At 40.6% G+C, this 23,841-nt stretch overlaps 1 protein-coding gene across 5 annotated transcripts; it reads right to left on the bottom strand.

Moving 5' to 3' along the window:
* Positions 1-1,881: 1,881 nt before the first annotated feature.
* Positions 1,882-23,814, bottom strand: HPS5 (HPS5 biogenesis of lysosomal organelles complex 2 subunit 2). 5 transcript variants are annotated; one of them, XM_033063535.1, is made up of 23 exons: positions 23,750-23,814; positions 22,037-22,206; positions 21,513-21,623; positions 18,944-19,008; positions 18,134-18,326; positions 17,376-17,509; positions 16,603-16,818; positions 16,241-16,312; positions 15,907-15,995; positions 14,779-14,957; positions 14,411-14,569; positions 13,179-13,338; positions 11,055-11,178; positions 9,282-9,428; positions 8,716-8,790; positions 7,650-8,254; positions 6,361-6,487; positions 6,021-6,176; positions 5,298-5,417; positions 4,890-5,003; positions 4,465-4,571; positions 3,514-3,799; positions 1,882-3,054 (listed from the first exon to the last, which is right to left on the bottom strand). In XM_033063535.1, the coding sequence occupies exons 2-23, from the start codon at positions 22,142-22,144 to the stop codon at positions 2,994-2,996; spliced, it is 3,408 nt and encodes a 1,135-aa protein (XP_032919426.1). In that variant the 5' UTR covers positions 22,145-22,206; positions 23,750-23,814; the 3' UTR covers positions 1,882-2,993. The 5 variants fall into 5 exon arrangements, with proteins under 5 accessions (XP_032919426.1, XP_032919425.1, XP_032919424.1 ...); XM_033063534.1 differs by lacking the exon at positions 23,750-23,814 and adding an exon at positions 23,334-23,409; XM_033063533.1 differs by lacking the exon at positions 23,750-23,814 and adding an exon at positions 23,173-23,292.
* Positions 23,815-23,841: the final 27 nt, after the last annotated feature.

The raw sequence follows: 23,841 nt of genomic DNA, 5'->3' as shown, positions 1-23,841 counted from the left end.
TGTCATAGTCCCTTCACTCTACCCCTAATGAGATGAAAACAAACTAATCCAGAACATGAAACATTCATTTTCCACCTCTTTTTCAGAGAGTAAACTCTCACTCTTTATTGACCAAGTTAGTTGAAATGATAAACAAAGCTCATTTTAGACACAAATCTCAACACACACTTCTCATTGTTACCTGTATGACCCTTCTGACATTATATTTTTTTTAAAAAGCTCCAACTGGAATTTTGACTTGCTGTAAAAAAACAAAAACAAAAAAAACCCCAACCCTCAATCTAAGTTAACCAAGTGTACAAAATGCCCACAGAAGTAAGAAAGAGACTGATGTATACACAAAATACAGCAAGTGAATAAAGTAGAACCATATGGAGGTAAGCCAGGCACATTCTCAGAAATCCAGGAATTCCTCTGAGGAAAACAAGGGGAGCACTCAGCTACACCACACACTAGGGTATTCCTGACAGTACAGATCCTTCTATTTCCAATGGCAGAATCTAAACCCCAGAAGCTTTCTTCTTTAGAAAAGTTTTGTTTTTTAGAAATAGTTCTGATTTGGCTTTTCCACACGCAACACTCTGGCTGAAAGCCTGACCTTCATAGTGTCCCTGGAACTTCCCCTCCTCTATGGAAGTAACCAGCTCTCCACACCCATGTTTTTCTTGCAGACAAGATGAAATAGTCTGCAGACTGCATCTCTCAAAAAGGGCTAACTCAGTCCTATTTTGATGAAAAGCATTATTTTGCAGCACTACAAGTGCAGCAAGACTACATAAAAAAGATTCCTTACAAAGCAGTATTTTCACATCATCTTACAACAAAATAATCAATTTTAATTAAATTTGTTCCAATTAATGCATTACTTTTTTATTTAAATGATATTTGTGAAAACTGAATATTGACCAGACGCCATGGCCTTCTGCTTAAAATGTGTCAGACAGTGAAGGGGTCAAAACTAGAAGCTTTAAAAGAAACTCGTTCAAAGATGTATTAAATACAGAAAGAGTGACAGTACAAAGCATTTCAGTAAATGAGATATAAAATCCAAGTGATTTTGTGAATATTCATATTCAACCAGGAATGTAAAAAGACTTTCTTGACAGAATCCATCTAAAAATACTTGCACAAACCTTTAGCTCTTAAAAATATCTTAATAAGTCCTCTCATTTTCCAAAACGTCAGAATTAATTGTGGAATTACCAAAGTTGACCTGGACTTCAAGAAAACCTTTTGACACTGTCTCCCACGATGTTCTCCTGCAGAAATTGGTTGCTCATGGCTTGGACACACATGCTGCTCTCCAAGCAAAAAACTGGCTGGATGATCAGGCCCAGAGAGTGGTGGGGGCTCAGTGCTGTTCAAGCTCTTCATCAGTTTTCTGGAGGAGGGATGGAGGGCACCCTCAGTCACTCTGCAGACACACCAGGCTGGGGAGCAGTGCTGACCTGCTGGAGGGCAGGAATCTGCAGAGGGATCTGGGCAGGCCGGATCCATGGGCTGAGGCCGATGGTGCGAGGGTCAGCCAGGCCCAGAGCCAGGCCTGCCCTTGGGTCACAACCCAGACACGGCCACAGGCTGGGCCAGAGGGGCTGGGAACCTGCTGGGCACAAAAGGACTTGGGGGTGCTGGGGACAGCAGCTGGGCATGAGCCAGCAGTGCCCAGGTGGCCAAGAAGGCCAAGGGCATCCTAGCCTGGATCAGCAATGGTGTGGCCAGCAGGGCTGGGGCAGGGATTGTCCCTCTGCACTGGTGAGGCCACACTGAGAGCGCTGGCTCCAGTTCTGGGTCCTCACTGCAGGAAAGACACTGAGGGGCTGGAGTGAGTGCAGAGAAGGGCAACAGAGCTGGGGAAGGGTCTGGGCACAAGTCCTGTGAGGAGCAGCTGTGTTCAGCCTGGAGAAATGGAGGCTCAGGGGAGAGCTCATCGCTCTCTAGAACTGCCTGAAAGGAGGTTGGAGACAGGTGGGGGTGGGTGTCTTTTTCCCCAGTAACAAGGGATAGGACAAGAAGAAATGGCCTCGAGTTGCTCCAGGAGACATTTTGATTGGATATCAGGAAACATTTCTTCACCGAAAGCATTGTCCAGTACTGGAAGAAGCTGTCCAAGGAAGTGGTGGAGTCACCATCCCTGGAGGCATTTAAAAGCCATGTAGATGTGTCTCTTTGGGACATTGTTGAGTGGTGGATTTGGCAGTGCTAGGTTAATAGTTGGGGGATTGGATCTTCAGGGTCTTTTGCAACTTAAATGACTGATTCAAACTCCAACAAACCTCAGGATAGTGGAATATCACAACTGATATCTATAGTCACAGTACACAAACAGGTATGGGCAATTTAGAAATATTGTGCTTGTAGTTTAACAGCAAGTTCATTTAACAAGTTGGTCTATTAATCAGAATTTCTAACCATAAATCCACTATTTTAAAATATTTTCCTCCTATTTTAAGATTTGGCTTAGTTCATGTATTTCAAATAGGCAAAGCCTGTCCATATAATTTAAGAAGGGGAAAAAACCAACAGGTACCATAACAGACACTTCTAATGCTACAGTAAAGGTAAATGTCATTTACAGATAAGTTAAACAAGTGTAGGCTTAGACACTTCTCAGGAATGGTTTCTCATGTTTCCAAACAACAAATAAATGGTTTACACCACAGTTTAATACGTAGGGGCTCATATTCCTGAACACTTAAGTTATGGACTCAGAAAATAAATTCAGCAATTTTCATCCTGCAATCTGTGAGCTTCATTTCAAGATAAATACTGGCTTGTTTTGATACATGTTCTACAGTTCAAAAGCCATCTCCAAAGGAATAAGGAGGAACTGTCACCACTTCCAGGTCAGATACCTGCCAGATAGAGACTGGCTCAGTGTAACTGAACTTTTAGACAGGAGTTTGTTATTTTTAAGGGCCTGTGAAACTTAAAAGGCACTTGAATATACAGTCATGACAGTATAAAATGTTCCCAGAGTTCTCCCAAGTTGTTTTCTATGCTTGCTGAGACCACAAAAACCGGTCACACCTTTCCAACATGGACTGAATCAGCGCTCTGCAATTAAAGCAAAGGGGAAAAAAAAAAAGGTCAAACAGTAAAAAAGCTAACAGTAGAAAGATCAACAGAGTTTTGGTTTGCTTTTTAAAGGGAAGTTTGTTAAAAAAATAATTGCATTTCAGAAGTAATATCCTAACATCACCATTCACACCTTTGGAATGAATAGGAGAGATCAGTGTGTACGGGTCTCAGCAGGACAGATCTGTTTCTGAGAATCTTTTTCACATTTTTACATATACCTTTAATGTACGATTTCCTGTTTCCTAATTTTCAATTTTAAAATGCCTATATTGCAAAACACACTGTTCTTAAATAATAAGAAAGCTTTCAGATGAGTCTAAAACCAAAGGTCAAAATGTGAAGCACTTTATCTTCTTGTTAACCAAAAAGGAAATTTAAAGCACTGAGGAGATCCAAGAAAGAATAGTGTGCATTTTGTGCTGACACATCTCTTACCTCTGCCTTTTCTCAGCGATTCTCAGTATCTCACAGACACCAGTAAATCTCTCAGACAATTCTAGTGTCAAGCCACACTCCTGCAAGAGAGGCAAGGCACGATTTGGGCCGATGGCCTTGGCCAGCAACAGAGCGACATTTTCCACAGTGATGCAGTCTGGGCAGCTTGGGCCTCCGTTGCTGACAGCGTTCCCATTCTGTGGGCTGTGGTGGTGGAAAGCTGTGCTGTGATTCTGTGCAAGATGCAGGACAAACTTCCACTCTTCTATCGTCTCTGGAATGGAACCTAGATGTAAAATGAGTTTGTTACATTGTTTGCAAAACAAAGATTATTCTCAGACTACTATATTTAAACTATATCTGTACTTAAAAGGGAAACTAGCTGTTTTCTTCTACTCTGAAGATTTTAGGAAACCAAGCATTATCAACAAGCAAATTATGAACAGAAATGTACTGCCCTGACTGACTCAAGTGTAAAGATTTAGTGGTGAACATATAGCTTCACAATAGTTCAGTATTCAAGGCTTTGGATTAAGCCAAGAGACAAAATTTTGTTCATCTTTGGGCTGGAGTGAATTTTCTTCTGAGCTCTGCCTTGTGGTACAGTGCTATGCCTGCCCTAATTTTGGGTCTGTGCACATGTTGTGAGGGAGTTTTGTGCTGTGCAGGAAGGCTTCCTATTCCTCTGTCTGCAATATCAAGGTTAGCTTTTACTCCCAACTGATAAATCAAGATTCTTTTAAGCATTTTCTAGCACAACTGATTTCACAAAGCACAGCATGAAGATACAAGAGTATAATATCCATTTATGTGTTTCAAATGTGCTGTACTACACACAGGGCAACAAAAACACTTAAAAAATAAAAGTTCAACTCAGCTTTGGACAAACAACTGTATAAGGGTAGTTCCTACATTACAGAACCATATTTACACAGTTTAAGAATCACTAACCATCTTCTCCACTCAACAGGCTCAAATCATCCAAATGAACAATATTAGTAAAGGCTTCCATTCTTCTATCCAGCTCCAGACAGAGAAAAAGATATCCCGGCCAAAATCTTGAATAAGAGGGTAAAGATTTCCAGGAATCAAATACTCAGTTCAAACCAAAGTCAAGAACAATCACATGCTCATTTAAGTATCAGTCAAGACAAAAGCAACTAAATTTAATGAATATCAGAAACAGAGTAGGGACATGAGGAATACCTGCCATTTGGCACATTAAATTGGACATTCAATATTCACCCTCAAAAAAGGAAGTGTTTTTAAAAAAACCCTGTCCAAACATGAAACAGATAACAATGTAAATGACCTATATTCTCAGGGTCAGAATACCCACTAACCAAATATGAAGAATTACCAAGTTTTCTCCTTACCCATGTGATTTACAGATGTCAGCCATCTTCTCTTTCATAACAAAATCAGCTGGCAGTTTAATCAAGAGCAGAATGAGCTGGCTGTAGCCCCAAGTAAACAAATGTGATCGTGGCCTAGAAGATGAGAAATTTAGTTTTAAAGCATTATTGATTTTCTTCAGAACATTATGCTACATTTATAAAAAGAGAGGAGGAAAAATGAATGAAACACCATGTGCAGTCTCAGTAGAGCAGTCACTCTGGAAGGCATTGCAAATAAAAGTTACTAAATTCTTTGGTTGTTTCTGCTGAACTCCACAAAATACTCCAAGGAGTTAGGGATCCAAACTTTCACACAAAAGCTAACCCAAAACCAGACCTGTTAAGTCTTTCTGCTGCACTCAGAATCTTGGGTGAAACCCACTTTACCTGGGATTTCCTTCCTCATCCACAGTGTTTGTCCTTTGTGGAGCATCGTGAGAAACTGCCAAGCACAACCAATCCAACCGTACAGATTCCGGCTGCAGAAGAGACCTAAGGAGAAATGGCCTGGAAAACAAAGCACACACTAAAAAAAAAATCCTACAGTTTTGAATACACCAAATATGGAGAAGCAGAGATTGTGTGTGGACAAATTAAAAAAAAGTGATGTAAATTAAACGTGGAAAAGCCTAAAATTATTTATATCTCCAGAAACTGAGGCAACCACAGAAAATCAAGTTTGCAGATTGAGTTCCCTCAGATTTGGTTTGGGGGTTTTTTTGGGTTTGCTTTTTTTTGGGTTCGGTTTGCTTGCGGTATTTTTTAAATGCCATCTAGCTCTGGTATACTGAACTGTAGATATAGGAACAAAAGAAAAGTCATTTCCATTGAAAGTATTATTTAGGAAATCTCTTTCAAAACAAGATGCTAACCTAACAAAAACTCCAGTCTAAGGCCAGCTACAACTGGCAGAATTACTTGGAACCTAATACTTAACAACACCAAGCAGACAGATACAAAACCAAAAAATGGTCACGAAAAGCCAAAACAAAAAAAACCCAAAGCCAAAACAAAACAAAAAACCAACAAAAAAAACCCAACAAAAAGCCCTGCACACAGCTACACGATGAAGAAAGCAGATAGATGAAAAGGATTCTACATTTCCCTCACCTTTCATCCTCTGGCTTTGATTTCACTAGACTATCCAAATATGCCAAAAAGTGAGCTGGATCATTCCTGCAAAGTTGTTTAATATCAGAAGGCAAAATAGATGGGTGGAACTTGATCAAGGGCCGAAGAGCTGTTTCCCCAAATTTTTCATAAAGTCTGGAGAAAAAGAGAGAATAAAAGCTATTTTCAGTACCCAACAGCAAAAAACTTTTTTCAAGGTCTCCTGCAAGTTCAATATAATACTGAAAGGTGATCTTAGAGATTCCAGAAATCTTTATGACATGGTAAGTGAAGCAATTCCTGCCAGGAAGTTATGAAAAAAGAAGATTTGGGTACAAACCTTTGAGCATGTGCCAGCAACAGTGGGCTATCATCCCACGGCCCCAGGTCATGCAGCAGCTTCAGTATTTTCAACATTTCATTTTCATTTTCCATTGCTAAAGCCACTGGACTGTGACAACTTAGTTCTGAAATAAATGAGTTCACAAGTTAGAAGATTTGGCTTTTTTTTGGCTTAACATGTTCTGCCCCTCCTTTTGTCCTTTTGCTGAACAACAGCTATCACTGCTTTCATAGGAAGTTCAACACCCATCTCAGTCCTGATAAAATGCAGGTATTAATCTCCAGGCACAAGTGAAGTCCAGCTAAGGACAAATTGGGAATGCATACACTACTTTCACTTCTAGGGCTCTCAGAATCCAAACAGTGAAGAAATTCCCAGAAACACATACACCAAACACCAACCCTTCAAACCAAGATTTTGTCTAACTGCTCTCTGCCAGAGCAGAATCAAAGCTAAGGCTTTAATTCACTCTTAAAAGAAATACATAATGCAGAAGCTGAGTGCAGAGAACAGAAAAGTTCTGTTTTCTAATATCATCATGAAGCTTTGGTTCAATAAAACTAAAGAGGCACCAAAAAGATCAGAAAGTACTCATGTGGAACAGTTAAGTGCGAAGTAATCATAAGCTGCTCATCTGCATGGAATCATCTACTCCATTCAGTATTGTTTCATATTTACCACATTCCTTTACTTCCCTTGTATTAACCACATTCCTTCCTTGAAGCCCCTCCCTTCTGCCTTGTTTCTACAGACTTGTGATTCTAACTACAATGCTTTTGCTCTTAGAAGTTCATATGTTTGTAAACAAACAAGGCCAGGATCACTACAGTGTTCTATCAACAAGGTCCATGCAAACTAACAGGTTCAAAGTTGCAAAGTGGGAGGAGAGCAATCTCTCTCCAAGGGGTCAGCAATTTAAGAAATCACAGATTATTCTGAGTTGAGAGGGACTCACAATGATCATCAAGCCCAACTCTTAAGTGAATGGTCCATACAGGGCTTGAAATATAATGCTGGGATTATTAGCACTATGTTCTAACCAGCTGAGGTAAGTTCTTCCTAAGGGAAGTATTTGGGGGAGAAAAAAAAAAAAAAAAAAAATCAATCAACCAAACGACCCAAAACCAGAACAAAAACTCCCACACACCAAGCATTCCTTCTGCCAGTGTAGTGTGGCAGGGGGAGAAAAATCTGCAGACACAATATTGAGTGTCTTTAAGGCTTTTTTTTCCCTCCCAAACAATGTTATTTTCAGTTTAAGAAGCAATACAACATTCATTCTTTACCTTTCAATCCTGCGATGTATGTTTCCCATACGTGAGGGCTGGTGGCATACATGGTTATAATACACTGCTTTACTCTCTTTAAATCCAAAAGGAAGAAGTAGCTTTGCATAAACCTACAAGCCAAGGTCCCTGAAGCTGCTGGTGGCAGACTTCTGTCAGAGCTCTCCTCAGCCTCACCACTCCCACAGGAAAAGACACGCAGCTCAAAGCACAGAGTGCTCAACTCCACCAGATCTTTCAGAACATCAGGTTTGATGGCACAAGGAGGAGACACCTGAAAGCCACAGCCCAGAGGCCCTGACACATCTGTACCATTTTCACACATGGTTTTGCTCACACAGGTTTCATCAGTATTTTCCTTTTCAATGCAGTCTTCCAAAATATCACTCTGTTCCTTGTCTACTGGGTCTCTGTAAGCTGGAGTCATTTGCAGTTTTTCCTCGAGGATTGCCCTCTGCTCTTCAGCACACACAGTCTTGCTTTCCTTAACAGACAAAGCAGAATGCTCCTTGTTGAATTTTTCTTCTAGATGGACAAGCCATTCCTGTAAGACTCTTCTCATACACTGAGGCTCTAACAAAACCAGGGGATCCTGGAGCTTGGCTCTGCAGCATAAAAAAGAAGTTTGCTAAGTTTAACAATTATAAGATGCCACAACTGAAGTTTCAAATATGCTTTGTGTGACTATATTCCTACACTTGACTTGGAGTCAGTTATTGGGTTTTTTGTAATTTTGAGTGCAAACAGAATTTAGACTACTTCACACTGTCTACATCTGATCTCAGCACATTTTGAGCTCCCTAGGATTTCTTTCTGAATTAATTTTTATTTGTGATTTTGTTTTTTTTAAACCATGTCTGTACTTAAAAGGATAACACTAGAAGAGCTTTTAATGAGTTTTCCTTGGTTTTACAAAGAGTAATCAAATCATTCACCAAATGAGATCCTTTCAAGTCTTAACAGACATTTAGAGCATCATTCTTATATGCATGTAAAACGAATGAAAATAAAAATTTTAAAAAACCAATCATTTTTTCCTGCCAAAGCAAAAAGTTTTTCTGCTTACATAGTTTCTGCTGTTGCAGCCTTGAGATCTCTAAGAGGGTCCTCCTCAGGAAGCTGGCAGTTCTGGGTTTCTGACCTGGAAAATAACATTCATTTCAGTTTTATGGAAAATACTAACTAAAATTATTTAAGTGAGGATTTCCTGAAAAATTTCCTCAACACTAATTCCTTTATTAAATATAAAGCTTTCACTTGTAAGAAGGAACAGCTCAACAGAAATTAGGGATAAATTTGGCACAAAGAGCAACAGATAATACTATTTTTGTGGCTTTCTACAATTGCTTCTACTCCAGCTACAGTAGATTTCTGCAGGTACTGAACAAAAAACAGTTAGTCCAAAATGGTAAATTAGCACTGGAATATGAAATTACTTAGCTCTGTGTTCATTGCCTCATTAGGTCTAAGAAAGGAGTTGGGAAAACCACTGAAGCACACCATAGGAATGGAAGTGGTCAGAAAAACCTAATGCCATGTTCCTCATTCTGCTTGAAAGAGATTTTCCTTAGGTTGCTATCCTCAGGACATCCAGCAAATACAACTGCTACGAAAATGTGATTTTACACTCACTCTTTTTCTTCCTGGGGAGATGCTACTGGATTAAGAGTTAGTTCTGGCAGCTGTTCATCATCCTTTGCTTCATGCTTCCCTCTAGATTCAGGACTTATATGAAGCGTGCCAATCTTTTCTGTAGTTTTGCGTACAAAGCTGGAAACACTAGGAATCACAAGTTCAAACATTTAAAATCAGAAGTTCAGAGGCAAACAAACCAAGCACTCTTTTTATTCAAACCATTGTTTCTGAGATTTTATAATCTGAAGAACTCTTGAGAAAAGGATAAGAGCAGCGATGACCAACAGGAAGAAAACTTACTAAGAACCTGATCAAAATTCATACTCCAGTCATGGTCATGTTTTCACCACAAAATAGAAACCCGAAGTATTTAACACTCCTGCTGGAGAAGTAGGATCATATACCAACATAAGACAGAGATTTTGATGTATATTTGGTGATAAGAAACCACTTTACAATGCTTCAAATTAATTCTTCAGATTACAAAGCTCACCAACAACAATTCTTTCACTCAGCAGTCCCTATTCCTTCAGGTATTTTATTGAAGAGAAAGCTCAGTGAACATACCAGAACTCAATTATTTCCTACCACTGCCCACAAAGAACTGTGTCAACAAGATTTGACCAGAAAAATAAGCTTCCTGTTTTCTATTCTAAAACTAGGGAAAAAAAATTCCCCAAACCCCCAGTCCAGTATCTTTTACTATAACTAGGTATAGCAAAAGTTGAAAGTTGTTGCAGAGGTCAGGAAGGATTCACATTTAGCAAAACAATTTGACTTGAATGTATAGAAGGATTAAAGCTAAACTTTTTAAAATTAGCTGTAAATATGATAGTATTTAATGATTAATCGCATGCAGTGAACACTTGAAAATGTAGCTTTCATTATTAGCAGAAACTCTTATTACTAGTAAAGTCCTCAAGGCTGCTTATTGTTTAGAAAGAATTCACAACATTGCCTGTACTTCTGATGTTTATTCTGAGATCCTCACACTGCTGATAGCAGCTACAGTTCTTTGTTGCAGGACACGATTTACTGAAGTGATCGGTGCAATTTTTCAGGCCATTGCCAGGTCAGAGACATTTTAGCTGAGTAATTAACATACAACATTTTAATTAAAATGTTAAATTATGTATTTAACACTGTCTCCTATGTATTGGTACACCCACCCCCTTATCCCTCATCTTTAAAAAAAAAGATTTAAAATACCAATGTGATTTACACATGAAATGGACACAGATCTAATTGCAGCAGGTACAGGCTACCATTATTTCATAAGTGTTTGGGAATCAAATGGATTCACTGAAAAGTTCATGTGGGGATAGGACAGACCACTTTGCAAGTGTGTTTTAGCAATTTCTACCTGCTCTGAATATTTGAGTGTTTGTCCCCAAGCAATATAAGAAGCCTTCCTCCTAAGATCCAGAAAGGCAAAATCCCAAAACAATATTCAGTAAATTTTCCTTTGAATACAAGCCACGACAAGAGTTTAGAGGGTAACAGTAAACATTCCTAGACATTTAACAGTTATTAACTGCTTAAAACTGAGGAAGTCTTGGCTCTGATGAATAACCAGTAGCTCTTTGTATCTTCACAAAAGCCAAGATCAAGATTTAAACTGCCTGGCAAACCTGACTGCATCTCTGGTGTTCCAGTTCATGTGTTATATGTTTGGAGAACAGAGTATGAACTAAACCACACAATGCTACAAATCCAGGGGACAGGAGAGGGCAAGATGCAATGGATGAGTGAACCTGCTGCATGTTTTACCTTTCCTTGACAGCTTGGAGAGAGACGAGAGGAGATGGGGAACGGAATGACAAAGGAATACTGAATGGGAGAAATGTCTCATTCCGGTCAGCGTCAACCACCACAGATGCATGAGATACATTCTCTGACAAATGGAATTGAAATAAAAAGTCATGAAACAGTGGCCTAGCAAAAAAAAATGGAACAGTGAAATGAACAGCAAGTCACTAAAACATTAATGGATAACCTGCCCACCATACTTTGCTTTTTAATAGTCAAGAATGCATGGAGCCAGTTTTCAAAGGTCATTTTACTACTGACTTTGAACCTAGTAAGTCTGTTTTATTAATAGTGTTTTGGTTTTATAGCAAGGCAAATAATGATCAAAAACAGTATGAAAACTATCTTCTAAAATTAAACTTACAGTCCATTTAAGGGACAAAATCTTGATTTAATCCACTGAGTTATTTATACAGCTAAGAAAATTAAGTATTGTGGCATACATCAATTCACAACCGATTGTAAAGTCAGTTGTGACCATGACTTCCAAAATCTAAATCACATGTGAACAGAGATATACAAGCCATGACTAGAGTATAAATCACCCTCTTATTTGAAAGGACTTAAAAATCTAAGTGAGCCCACAGCTCTGTGGCTTTTAATAAGAATCACAGGAAATACAGTCCTTTTCTCTCCTATATCCCCAACAGTATTTACAACAGGTTTTGCTTAATAATTTCCTGACACAAACACACTGTATCTTTAAGTGTTTACAACAACAAAAAAGGACCATTTTAAGTCAGGATGATGCTACATTTTGCAACAGTCAGCAGCAACCACAGTGTTGAGAGGAAAAGATGCTTCGCTGTTACAGAAAATCTACCATCAGAATCCCTCTTGACAGTGTCTAAAGGTCACAACTGACTTTACCACTGGCTGTAAATAAGGCTCCCTTTGTTCATTATGCAGACTAGAAACCTAAAAACTTATTACATCTTATGTCATTGTGAGCAGGGAAACACTAAGTCTGTTTCTTCCAAATACCAAATCAAGTACTCGTGCTTCTTCTCTACTTGGTAATAATCAGCAAAATTGTCATCTCTCATGGAACACACACAGTATCTTTCTATCTTCTGACATTCAAAAATTAAGTCACCTGAATTTTGACTTTCAATGTTGGAAATTATGCACTGCAGAGTTTCCTCACTTGTTTTTATGGTGATGTAGTCAAAGAGGTACATGTACACCTAAAGTGTACCTTAGTCAGCAGGACAGCACTACTGACAAGTAGGGGACTAAATTCCAATTTCTGCAACTCTCCCTCCCCAGTGTGGTTTTCTCAATAGCATCCAAATTCTCTCCACCCTCAACTGGCATCTACTCTTTGAAAAAGCTAAAAAATAGCCTTTTTATAGGAAAGCTTCTCTACCATACTTAGAACTAAGGCAGCTCCTCATTATCTCAGTTTTCTGCATTCCCTCCCAAACTCAACCAGAGCAGCAACCAAGACCCGTTACAGTCTCACTCTAGCTTAAGCACAGTGACAGACATTTGTCAGGAAATAAAAAAAGCACCCTGCATGGGCTAACTGTTAGTTAACAATTCTAGCACCTCTACACTAATGGTTACACTTGTAAGAGACAATCCTCTGTACAAAGGAAACCCTGCAAGAAAGTTAAGAACACTTACCAGAACCCTTCTACTTTCCCTGAAGAAGTATAAACCAGAACCCACATTCAGAAATTCTTTTCTGGAACATTACAAAAGGATACTGGCAGCAAACAAATCTTGTTTGAAACTCAATTGACACTGGCATAGACAGCTGAAGGGATTTCAGCATTCATGTTCAATGACACATGGAGAGGGGGAAGCTGGAATGAAGTCCACGCTTGGTAAAGCCCTCCAGACCTTTTGTTTTGTTTCACTGGGTTTTGTTTGCTTTTAAGCCTGGACTTCTGTGGAGGTAGCTTTTCAACCCAATGTTTCAGGAAGGATTTTGACTAGAAGGTAAGGTGACTGTTTCAACTGCTCAAATTACATGTATTAATAATGAATAACTTGATGGTGGAAAGTAAGAGCGCAGAGCCAACCCAGACGAATTCTTGTAAAACATTCAACAAACATGTTTTCATTAAGAAACATTACCAAGTTCTAGCTGTTCATCTTCATGGTGTACAGGAAATTCTTTAAGTCTCTCATCTTCTGAGAATGTTTGACTGTGGAGGGAACATGAGTCTTCATCTGACTGACTGCCCCTTCGACTGATAACGCGGTAGATTCCAGAGTCCAAGACACTGAAGCTTTCCTGTCAGACATGGGAGAGGAGTTAGGTATCGTGTGAGTTGTACTTCCTTGTTCAACTTTCTGCAATTAACTCAACCAACTGTACCCACACAAATAATCTCAGAGCATTTCCTAATTCACCACCTGGAGAACTCCTATTTAACAGGCTACTTTTATCACATCCAGAATGGAAAAGAACAGATGCCAGCAAGTGTGCAGCTCAGTGACTTTAAAAAGACGTGTATGATGCAATTGCTTTTAGGAAAGCAGCCTGTGAACTGGTGTACTCAGTGCAAGACAAAACCCACATCAGCTTTAGTCCTGCAGCCAAGACTGTCAGTTCATTCACCCCTTTGTAGTTGCACACCCAAGAATCTGTATTCTTTCTGCTGGTCATCCATACCCATCTAGCACAATTACACACCCTGCAAAACTTAGTTTCAGGACCAACACACATTTTTTTGCTCATGGTAAGTCTACATGGTTTACTTTTGCAGTGGCTAATGAAGAAAAACTCATTGACCACATCAAGGTGGTATTTACATCACTTGGCTCTTTAAACTTTGCTTTTAAACACCGTTATAGTGAAAGCAGGAGCTGATATTGTACTATTAAATATTTTCCCTTTCTTGAAAAGCCGCTGTATTTTTTTTAGAAATATGCTTTGATTTTTAGAGCTCTCTCCTTAAGCTTCTTAGAAGTGCAACAGTTTTTTAAATAGGGTTAAGACAGTTCTGAGCACTCAAACATTCATTTTCAGCACATAAAACTATAGTTATAACCAAGACTATCTTTACCAAAGCATGTTAAAAAATTAAACAGAGTTGTAGAAAAAGCCATCTTTGTATCAATCTTTGTCCACATCTCAGCCATTAGCCCTAAAATATGGGAAAGAGACAGAGCTCTAAGAGCTTACAGAATGTATAATGGTGTTTCAAACCTCTTCACCCCACGTAGTTTTAGAATGCAGCACTATGAGATATAGTAGACAAGGTGGAAATGAAAGCCTCATCTTCCAAATGAGCAACGAGGTGACTTTAAGCCATAAAGATAAATTCTGTAGATAACATTTTTGGCACTACCAATACACATACATGAGATGAAATACTGCTCCTTCTACTGCTGCATGCAGAATCTAGAGGTTCCAACTTGGAAATCAGTTCTTCCAGTTGCACAATGAGATCTTGCTGGGTTGAAGCATCCAGCTGAGACTTCAAGTGCTCCAGCTTGTCTAGAGGCAAATTTTTTCTTGCCTAAAAGCACCCAGTGAAACAGAAGCATTATTATTTCTAATGCACATGTGAAAACAATAGATATCATATGTACAGAATTATTTTCATCATTAAAGTATAATGTTTAGATGACTACAAAATTAATGTCAGTAACCATGAAATTTAACGGAAGGTGGAACAGGAAAGACAGTGAAGTTGTAGTGCACATTTACAAAGAGTTATTTACTTACTCTGCAAGAAACAACTGAATTTTGGAAGAGACAAGAGACCCTGGCAGCGAGGGTCCAGAATCCTCTTCTCATTAGGCGCTCTATGCAGCGATCGACCAGCAGAAGGGAGAGGTGCACAACTTTGCCATTTGTGTGCAGACAGAACAACTCACTCTTGTGAACTGCAATATCCTGAATATCTGCAAAATCACACACAGAGCAACACCTGAAGGACTGAAGTCATTAATCAGCATTCCTTTCTGCCTCTGAAAGAATGTGAAAGCATATTCCCACCTGACTGCAAATGAGTGAAAAGCATGAGGGGCATGGGGAAAACAAACACTGAGGAGTGCTGACCTAGCACCTAATCACTATAAAACAGTGCCAAAACTTTCCAGAGTTTCATTTCTAGAAATCATTCAAAGGATACACTAAATTACCAAAAGGTTTCCTTTTGCTCTGAGATGAAAAATTAAAGCCTGACAAAGATGACAAATACATAATTGTTAGCTTTGAAACAGAAGGAAAATATTCACTGGTAGAAAAATAACTTTGACCTTCCAGAAGTTTTCAAATGGAGTACTTATGCTGTATGCAGACACTCCACAACAAAGGCTGCAAACTTAACACCAAAATGGGGAGAAGGGGAAAGACTGACTGACAACGATTGTAGGACTCTGCTTATAACCATACACACAACTGTTTATGACGGTTCACTCATCTGCCAAATAAATATATTCCCTGTATGCAATTTTGACAGGTTTCAAGAAAAAAAACCCAGGTCTTAAACTTTCAGCAGCCAGATTATCCTTCACAGCACACCTGACAATGAGCCTGAGTAAAGAGGAAAAGGACACCTCAGGTTAATCACCTGTATTTTAAAGACTGTATTTTATGAGTCACTCTACACCACATTTTGTTTCTCAAGAAGCATATTTTCAGATCTATAGCAGGAGGAATTGGCTGGAGGAGGCAGGGAGATGGTTAATATTCAAGGAAATACCAGACAGAAGACAAGTTTTTTATAAATATTCTGCAATCCAGCTGCAAAAATTGAGATTGAAAAGCTTCCACATTCAGCAAGGATTTCAGGAATGACCAGTGTTACAAACAATGGCCCATAGCAAAGTTTAAGAAGCTTCAGTTTACCTTTAACTTCGCTCCAGAGTAAGACTTGAACATTTTGGGGAAGAAAAATGTAAATGCCTTTTTCTGTCCAGGTCACCACACAGTGCTCACTGCAATCAAAGCAAATGTTAATGGAGCAACAGTCAATTGTGGTAAAATAGGTAAAATAAAAAAAATTTGTAAAATATGCAGAGATGGCACTGACTTAAACATAGCAAGTGACATGTGAGGCAGATTTAACATGATACTTGGGAAATAGTTACAAAAAAACCTGAAGCTGGCAATATAATTCAGGAGAACATATAATTTTTTAAGACTACTTTATCAACAGGAAGCTATGCTGTGAAATACTCACGTCAAATACAGCAGTTTGGAGAAAGATAAAGATTGTGGAGAGCAGCTGGAACCAGTATAATGAGGATCCTGCCTGCAAAATAAAATTATTATCAAGTACAAGCATAACTATAATAAGGTTACTTCCTAAAATTCTTAATCCTGTAAATACATGGCTGGCTTAAATATAGTCTCATGATAGCAGACACAGCTGCAAAATCAAAGTTTTGGCATTTTTGATAATTACTGCCTACACCTCTTAGAGGAGACTGTATTAAGTTAACAACTAGGATTAACATTTGACTGAGCAGGAGTTTATTTAAGTCTTTTCAATCTTAATGATGTCCCAAACAAGTTTATCACTGACAACACTCATGTTTCTACCTGAGAGTAACAACAGGAAGAGGGGGAGACGAGAGCAGCTGCTTGAACTGATGTGTGCTTTGCACTTCCCCATCAAAGTTCACCTCCCACATCCTTGAGCCAGGTCGAGCACAGTATATTAATGGCTGCTGATTCCCACTGTTTTTTCCAACAGGGAAAAAACATGCTCCAAATTCTCCATCTCTCTCTTTATTACCAATCTTCCAGAACTTCTCTCTAGAAGGAAAAAAATACACTTGTTAAGTAAGGCAGCATTAATAAAAACCCTAATTAATTTCATTATTTTCTTGAATAACAAAAAATACTTAATCCCAGCTGCTGAATTGGTTTTGGTGCTCATGTAATGAATATTACAAAGCCTGTCCAAAGTTTATACAGGACAGGGTGCAGAAATAATCATTAGCTGAAATGAATGCTCAGATCAAAGGGTTTTATTTCAGCAGAACCAGTTGTTCAACCTAGTGATGGGAAGGTGTGAACATTCCCAGAAATCATTTCCAATCACATGAAAAATAAGACAGTGATTATGAATAGTCAGCATGAATTTACGGAAGGGAAATCATGTTAACAGCCCTCTATAACAGAATGGCTGGCTGGGTAGCTGAGGGGAGAACACCAGATGTTTATCTTGATTTCAGTAAAACTCTTGACACTCCTCCTCCCAACATGTTCAAAAATAGACTGAGGCAGCATGGGCTAGCTGAAGAAACATTGATGCCATTTCAGAAACTGTGTGTGGCTCTGAAGTATTTCAGAAATAAAATAGAACTTGCCTCTCAGTGTCACATAAGTAAGTGCGGGTAAGTGAAGATATGAGCAGTCTTCCATCCAAATAATCAAGCTGAACCACCCGAGAATCTACAGTGGTTATAATCTGGACAGGAAACATCACAAAAGTAGCAGCAGCCTACAGTTTGAAAAGAGAAAGAAAAAGAAAACATGCTGGTCTTCAGTTCAAAGTAAAAACTGTTTTATTATGTTAAAACTGCAAAATTCAGAAAAGACTCATGCATGCTATGAATACACAGCATAAGACAGAGCAGTTCTTCTCTTTACAAAGCACAGAAGTCTAAATACTTCTTTTCCCAAAATCACTATTGAAGATTTAAGAAAAAAAAAAAGTAATATCCATGTAACATCCTGATATTTCTTTATAAAGGTTTTTTTTTTTTTTAATGCAACATTAAGAGAGGGTTTTATTCTGCTATTCTAAGCAAAATCAGTCTGGGACTGCTCTCTCTCTGACCAACAGCTGAATTGAGGACTAAAACAAACAGCTGAACCTGTAGTTGGAGTCTAAGGAATGCAATAGGCTCATTTTCAAGTTGAATTACTAGAATAGACAGAAGAAGGATGGGTCAGGATTTCTATGGTTGTCTTAAGAGACTGGTTCTTCATCCCAATACTTAAAACTACCAGAACTTCATCAGCATGTGGCAAGTCTGTTCCACTTTGCTAAAAAAAAAACCAAAGAGATTCCACACATTACCCCCTGTGAATTGAGCTCAATCAAAAGTATGCGACATTTTACCTTCCCTTGTTTTGATGTGTTAATCTTGATGGCTGATACTTTTCCCACATGATCTCCTACAAAAACTCGAAGGGTAGCTGTATCCCAGCACAGAGCTGTGACTTTTCTGCCCTTATGCTCTGAGGAAACATAAATCCGTTCTGGTTTCCCACGACGTTCCTGATTCAGCTCCCAGACTACTACAAGGCCTTGGCTACAATAAGTGAAAAAGAGAATACAGGTTGAAAATAAGTATTTTAATGTTTTATCATTAATAAAGATGCATTTTCTCAAAGAAAGAGGAAGCCCAAGTGCAGCAGCATGTCTCAGATCTAGTTCTGTTTGAGGCTACATGCTTTCAAGATGTGCCACACTTAATCCTGGAAAAGAGTAAATGTTGCTCTTTGCACTACAATGTATAAGCAGCTTTGTAAAGCTACTCTTACATTTATTACACTTGCCAGTGAGGATGTGGGAAAACATTTAAATGGATTTTAATAAATATAAGTGGAATTAACTACCAATTTCACTCTGCCATGTTAATGTAAATGCTTCTTTTCATGCTGAAAAGTCTCAAAGACATATCACCATAATTTCACATGCATGAACTCTGCCATAGATGTTCTGCTACAGAAGTAATACTTAACCTAGAACAACTATTCCAGAAAAAAAAAAGTTAAGCAAACTGTCTGTGCAGAGAATTATCCTGTAGTGGCCTCTACCAATTAACCTGGTAAGATAACTCTGAGTTCTCGGCAGCTGAAGTCTGAAACTTCAAGCTTCTTAAAAGTATTAATCCAGTGTGCTCAGGTTTGTCAGTAGATCACTCACCTGGTGGCAACAGCAACATAGTCTTCATCATGCAAACAACAGGCCACCTGGGAAATGGCACCTTCCTGAAAGCAAAGCACGGGAGTAAGAGCAGGTGAAAGTTGTTCTTTTTGTCTTTTCCAGCCTAAGTAAAGGTGGCCCATCCACCTAGTCCAAATTGGAAATTTAGACCCAAATATAGGCAAAAGAAACATATTGTTCCCACATGTCCACCCACTGCCCAAGAGATGTCTACAGCCAGGTCAGGTATTTTCTATTTAACAGCTACAATGGAATGAGCATTGCTAGCAAACAAATATCAACAGAAGAGAGGGGCGCTCTGGATGCTAGGGCCAGGCAGCCTTCCCTAGCCTTGTCTTAGAGAGACCTGGCACCTACAACAACTCAGTTTTTATAGTACCACTTTCCCTGCACTCCTATGGGAAAGCCCACAAACTCACTATCTGCCGCGTTCCTAAGACCTTGAATCCTTCAACAAAGGGTTACTGTGCTCATATGTCACATCAACCACGTGTGCCTTAGATCCCTTCACGAAGATCAAATCAGGCTTATACAATTCATGTGCATTGTCCCTTGTATATGGTTTCTGGAGCTCACTCCAATCCTCTCTCTCAGCTGCACAGCTCACAGATGAAATTTTGTCTTTCAATCCTGGCCTCTTGAGTCGTTGGACAACTCCCAGTTATTAAAACAGGACAGCTGTCTCATAATCAGCGCTGCAATGTCTGCAAGATCTGACACAGCCCTCATGCCTACCCCCGGCCAGGAACTCTCTTGTGGGGCAGACATTAGCTCTCAATTGCAACGAGGTTATCAACTTCCTGTGAGGTATGCCTCTTGTTAACCATCCATTACTGATGTTATCATTCTCAAAACTCTCAATACCATGGCCCTGGGCAACCAGATGTGCCCACTTGTTAAACTCAGATTTCCACCAATTACAAGGTCTTGGACAGTTAGGAACGGAGGCCTCTCATTCTGATACATCTTCACCACCACCACCACCAGAACTTTCCATCATTGGAATAGCTCCCAAATTGGTGGGATGGACTCTTACTGCCAGCTTGTACCCATCACTTCCCAAATAACACACATTCCCCTCTTAGAAACATCACCAGAGCCTCATCTGAAGGCTGATCTACACAGTCTTCACATCTGTGTATTTGGAATAAGCATGGCCAGTTGGACGATGCCTAGCCCACCATCCTAACAACTTGAATACAAAAGGGCATCACACATCTCCAATGGAAGGTGAAGCCACTCCTTGACTGAAGTTCTGATTAATAAGTCAAGGGATTTGAGGAGCCCAGCTCCCACCTCAGTGTGGTTCACCAGGTATATCAGTCTCTGGATAGTACAAGTGCTGAGTATATCAACTTTCTGAGGTTTGAGTGATGTGTTACTAACCCAATGGAGCCACTCCTCCAGGTTTTCAGCCCTGAGTCAGCAAAGCCAGCCCAGGGATCAATCCATGTGCCAAGATACTTCTCAGAGCACCCTGGGTCAATCATGTTAAGGAGGGAGCCATTTATCACATCTTCTTATTGACTCTTCCTCTATGCAAACCAAACAGTCTCTCATATCAGAGATATTTCCCTTTTACCTTACCACTCTTTTGCATCCAACTAGTGGTCACTTTGGATGCTCTCTGATCATGGGACCTTTGTGACTTTAGAACCCTGATTGCCTTTGTAATCTGTCAAAGCCTACTCAGACTACCACAAAACTTTTCAACACCACTTGTGGATGTTGCCCATCCAGAATTTTCTCGAACGCCCCCGGGCACATGGTGAATCTGTACTGCCTCTACCACTGTGCAGCCTTCATCTTTAAGATATAAACCAGATTGATGCCAACAGATGCTACCGCTCTGCTACAATGTGGTTGGTTCTTACTGTTTGCTTGGTTTTTGTTTGCAAACACTGAGTTTGCTCCAAGATGCAGCGGACAACAAGATAACATCAAGGACTGCAGTGTGTTCTCTGATTTGCAAAGCACAGAAATCACTCTGTCCTCACACCTTTGGAAGTTGTTTTGACAGAATTAAGTGAGGTGCTCCCAGCCTCAAAAAACTGGCTGCATTTATGCTATACTGGAAGCAGCAATGACTCCTAGGAAATAGCACCTGGCTATACAAATAACAATCCCCATTTAACGATCTCTTCCAGAAACACCAAGTCAGCCTATCTTTTCTTCACCTATCCAGGTTTGTCAGTTTGGACATTCAAACACTGGGAGCTACCTACTTGTGAGTTGCTCTGGTTTCACAGTCAAATTTTTCTTCTAATCCTTAAATATTCTGGTAACTTTGTTGCTGTGGTTGAAAAGTAAATATTTGAAAAACAAAGGTCTGACACTTGAAGTAATTTTTTTTCACACCTCATGAAATCTAATATACCACACACTCTGGGGATACCCTCCAGAACCACAACCTATTTTAAACTCAGCAGCCCAAAACTTCACACAGTAAGCTGAAAATGCCTATTGACTTTTAAAACACTTTAACATGAACTAAAGTTTCTTTCCCAGTCTCATTTTTGGAAATTTCCATTTAAAATTTTGTCGTTACCTTGTGAGTGAGAAAGAGTCTTTGCTTCCAACCATCCTTCTGGATAAGGTTCAGTCCTCCTCCTGAGCTGCCCAGAGCCAGCCATCTCTTTGACACATCTATACATGTGCACTGAAGGAATAAAATTCGTAATGCATAACCTGGTAAGTTCTGATCACAGTATCTTTTTCTTGCATTATTATGGTGATTTTTTTAAAGGCTTCCTTGTTTGCCAGCTGTGTGTACCCCCTCTGAACCACTGGCAGTGAAGATTATTAAACAGCACTTTGCAGCTGGAACAAACAGTGTAAACTGTGTCAGGCTGTATTAAGTACCCACAGCTGCATTAAGGCAACACACACAGAGTAACAGGGTCCATTATCTTCACTCTTCTTCCCAAAGTACTCCCCCCACTAATATAGCATGCACACACCCCCAAAAGAATCAGATTGATCCTATGGCTTAATCAAATAATTAGCCAAAAACGGGGTCATTACTTGAATTTTTAAAAAAAAATTTAAAAAACCCATACACCACAAACTCACCTTAAGACGACTGGAATCCAGCCTGAGGGCAGAAAGTAATGGATCCAAACACTCCAACTCTGCCAAGACATGGTTGTGAGAGTCTGGAATTACTGGCACAGAGGCCATGGATGCACACGACTAGTGCTGCTCACTCATGGGTGCATTACAGCTTCAGCTTTTAGCTGTACCTGTCAAAAATAAAGTTCTTGATTAGTCCATTTTGTAGTTTTAGAGCTGGTGTTCTGTGCTCAAAGAAACACCAAGTTTTTCCTATTCAAAAACCATCAGGTTTCAGTTGGCGAAAAAGAGGCCCAAGGGCTGAAAAATAAAACCACTGCTTCATTGATGGGAAGTTTTTGTTCAAGTTCATTGCTGAAAACTCAACCTATCAGATAACCCACCCAGAAATATTTAAACTGTAATTAAATTTACAACTGCCTGTGAAACAAGTTAACATGTATCTACAGAAAATACATTGTTTTATGGAAAAACTTTTCCTCACAGCATGCACCCTCGAGTTGAAACTAATTTTCTCAATGAACACATTTAGCATTAGCATTTCATAACTAAATCATATTCTCCCCCAAAAGAAATCTAAGGAGTATTACGCTCAAGTTATATCAAATTTAGAACTAACTGCATTTGTGCATTTTGATACAATTATAAGCTGTCCTGTCCACAGTAGGTCCTTTCCCGCATACAAGAGGTAACACAGAGTGAAAACCAGTAATTAAATAACCACTGAAATCGCAACCTCGTATTTTTCCTAAGCAGCACATACTTCAAAATAATTTCTTGTTGAGTTTAAAGTTGGAACCTGTACATTGCTTAACAAAACCCCAAACCTGTTACGCTGCACTGTCAAGTCCCGGAATTTCCAAGTAACCTTTAGTACGCGATCCCATCATTAAGGAACTCCCTCCCAGAAAAGCCGTCATGGGGGAAATTCACATTTCCTCAACAGAAAAGCGAGCGCTCACTCTCACCAGGCAGTAGGAAAAGGGAAGAGGCACATTTAGCCAACGAAACTAAAAGTTATTTCTTCAAAATTCTCAAAGCGTTTTAAAAACGTTAAAGGTCGCTTCTGGCCCCTCTGCCCCCTGAGCTGCCGGCTGGGGCTGACCCGCGGCACGGGGGGATTCGGTCTCCCGTACCAGGAGCAAGGCTACGACCGCAAAGGGCAGAACGCCCCGAAGCCCTTCAGAAACCGCGGGCAGGGGACAAGGGCCGGGCCCCGCCACCAGCCCGGGAAGCCGCAGGGACACGAAGCACGGAGCAGGCTGGCTCCGTCCCCGCGGCGCTGCCGCTCCCTCACCGCGCTCCGCGCCGCCCGGGGCCGCTCACGCCGCCGCTCCAAACAGCGCGGTCACGTGACCCGCGGGAGGGCGGGGCGCGGCGGGAGCGCGCGCCCGCTCCGCGCTGCATCACGCGCCGCCCGCGCGGGAGGAGGAGGCGGGGGAGCGAGCAGGAAGCGGCGTCACGCGCGCGCACCCGCCCGCCGGCCACGTGACGCCGTGACGCGCGCGGCGCCCCCTCCCTCCCGGCGCGCGGCCGGGGCCGAGGGGAGGCCCCTCCCCCGCAGCGAGGCGGCGCCGCCGACCCGGGAGCGCAGCAGGACGGGCCGCCGGGGCCGATGGCGGGGAACGAGCGGGGCCCGCGCGGACGGGTGACAGCGGGGGACGGGCCGGGCCGAGCGCGGCGGGGATGGGGGCGGGGGGGCGGTGGCGGTACCGTTTTACTGCCGCGTAACTGCCCCCTCCGCCCGCCGCCGTCATGGCGACGGGGGAGCGGCCGCCACGTGACCGGGGCGGGGGGCGGGAGGG

This window comes from Catharus ustulatus, chromosome 6, assembly GCF_009819885.2.
Source record: "Catharus ustulatus isolate bCatUst1 chromosome 6, bCatUst1.pri.v2, whole genome shotgun sequence".
In the NCBI taxonomy this organism is placed as follows: Eukaryota; Metazoa; Chordata; class Aves; order Passeriformes; family Turdidae; genus Catharus; species Catharus ustulatus.
Note: the sequence above shows the minus strand (reverse complement) of the source record. Positions and strands in the feature narration are given on the sequence as shown.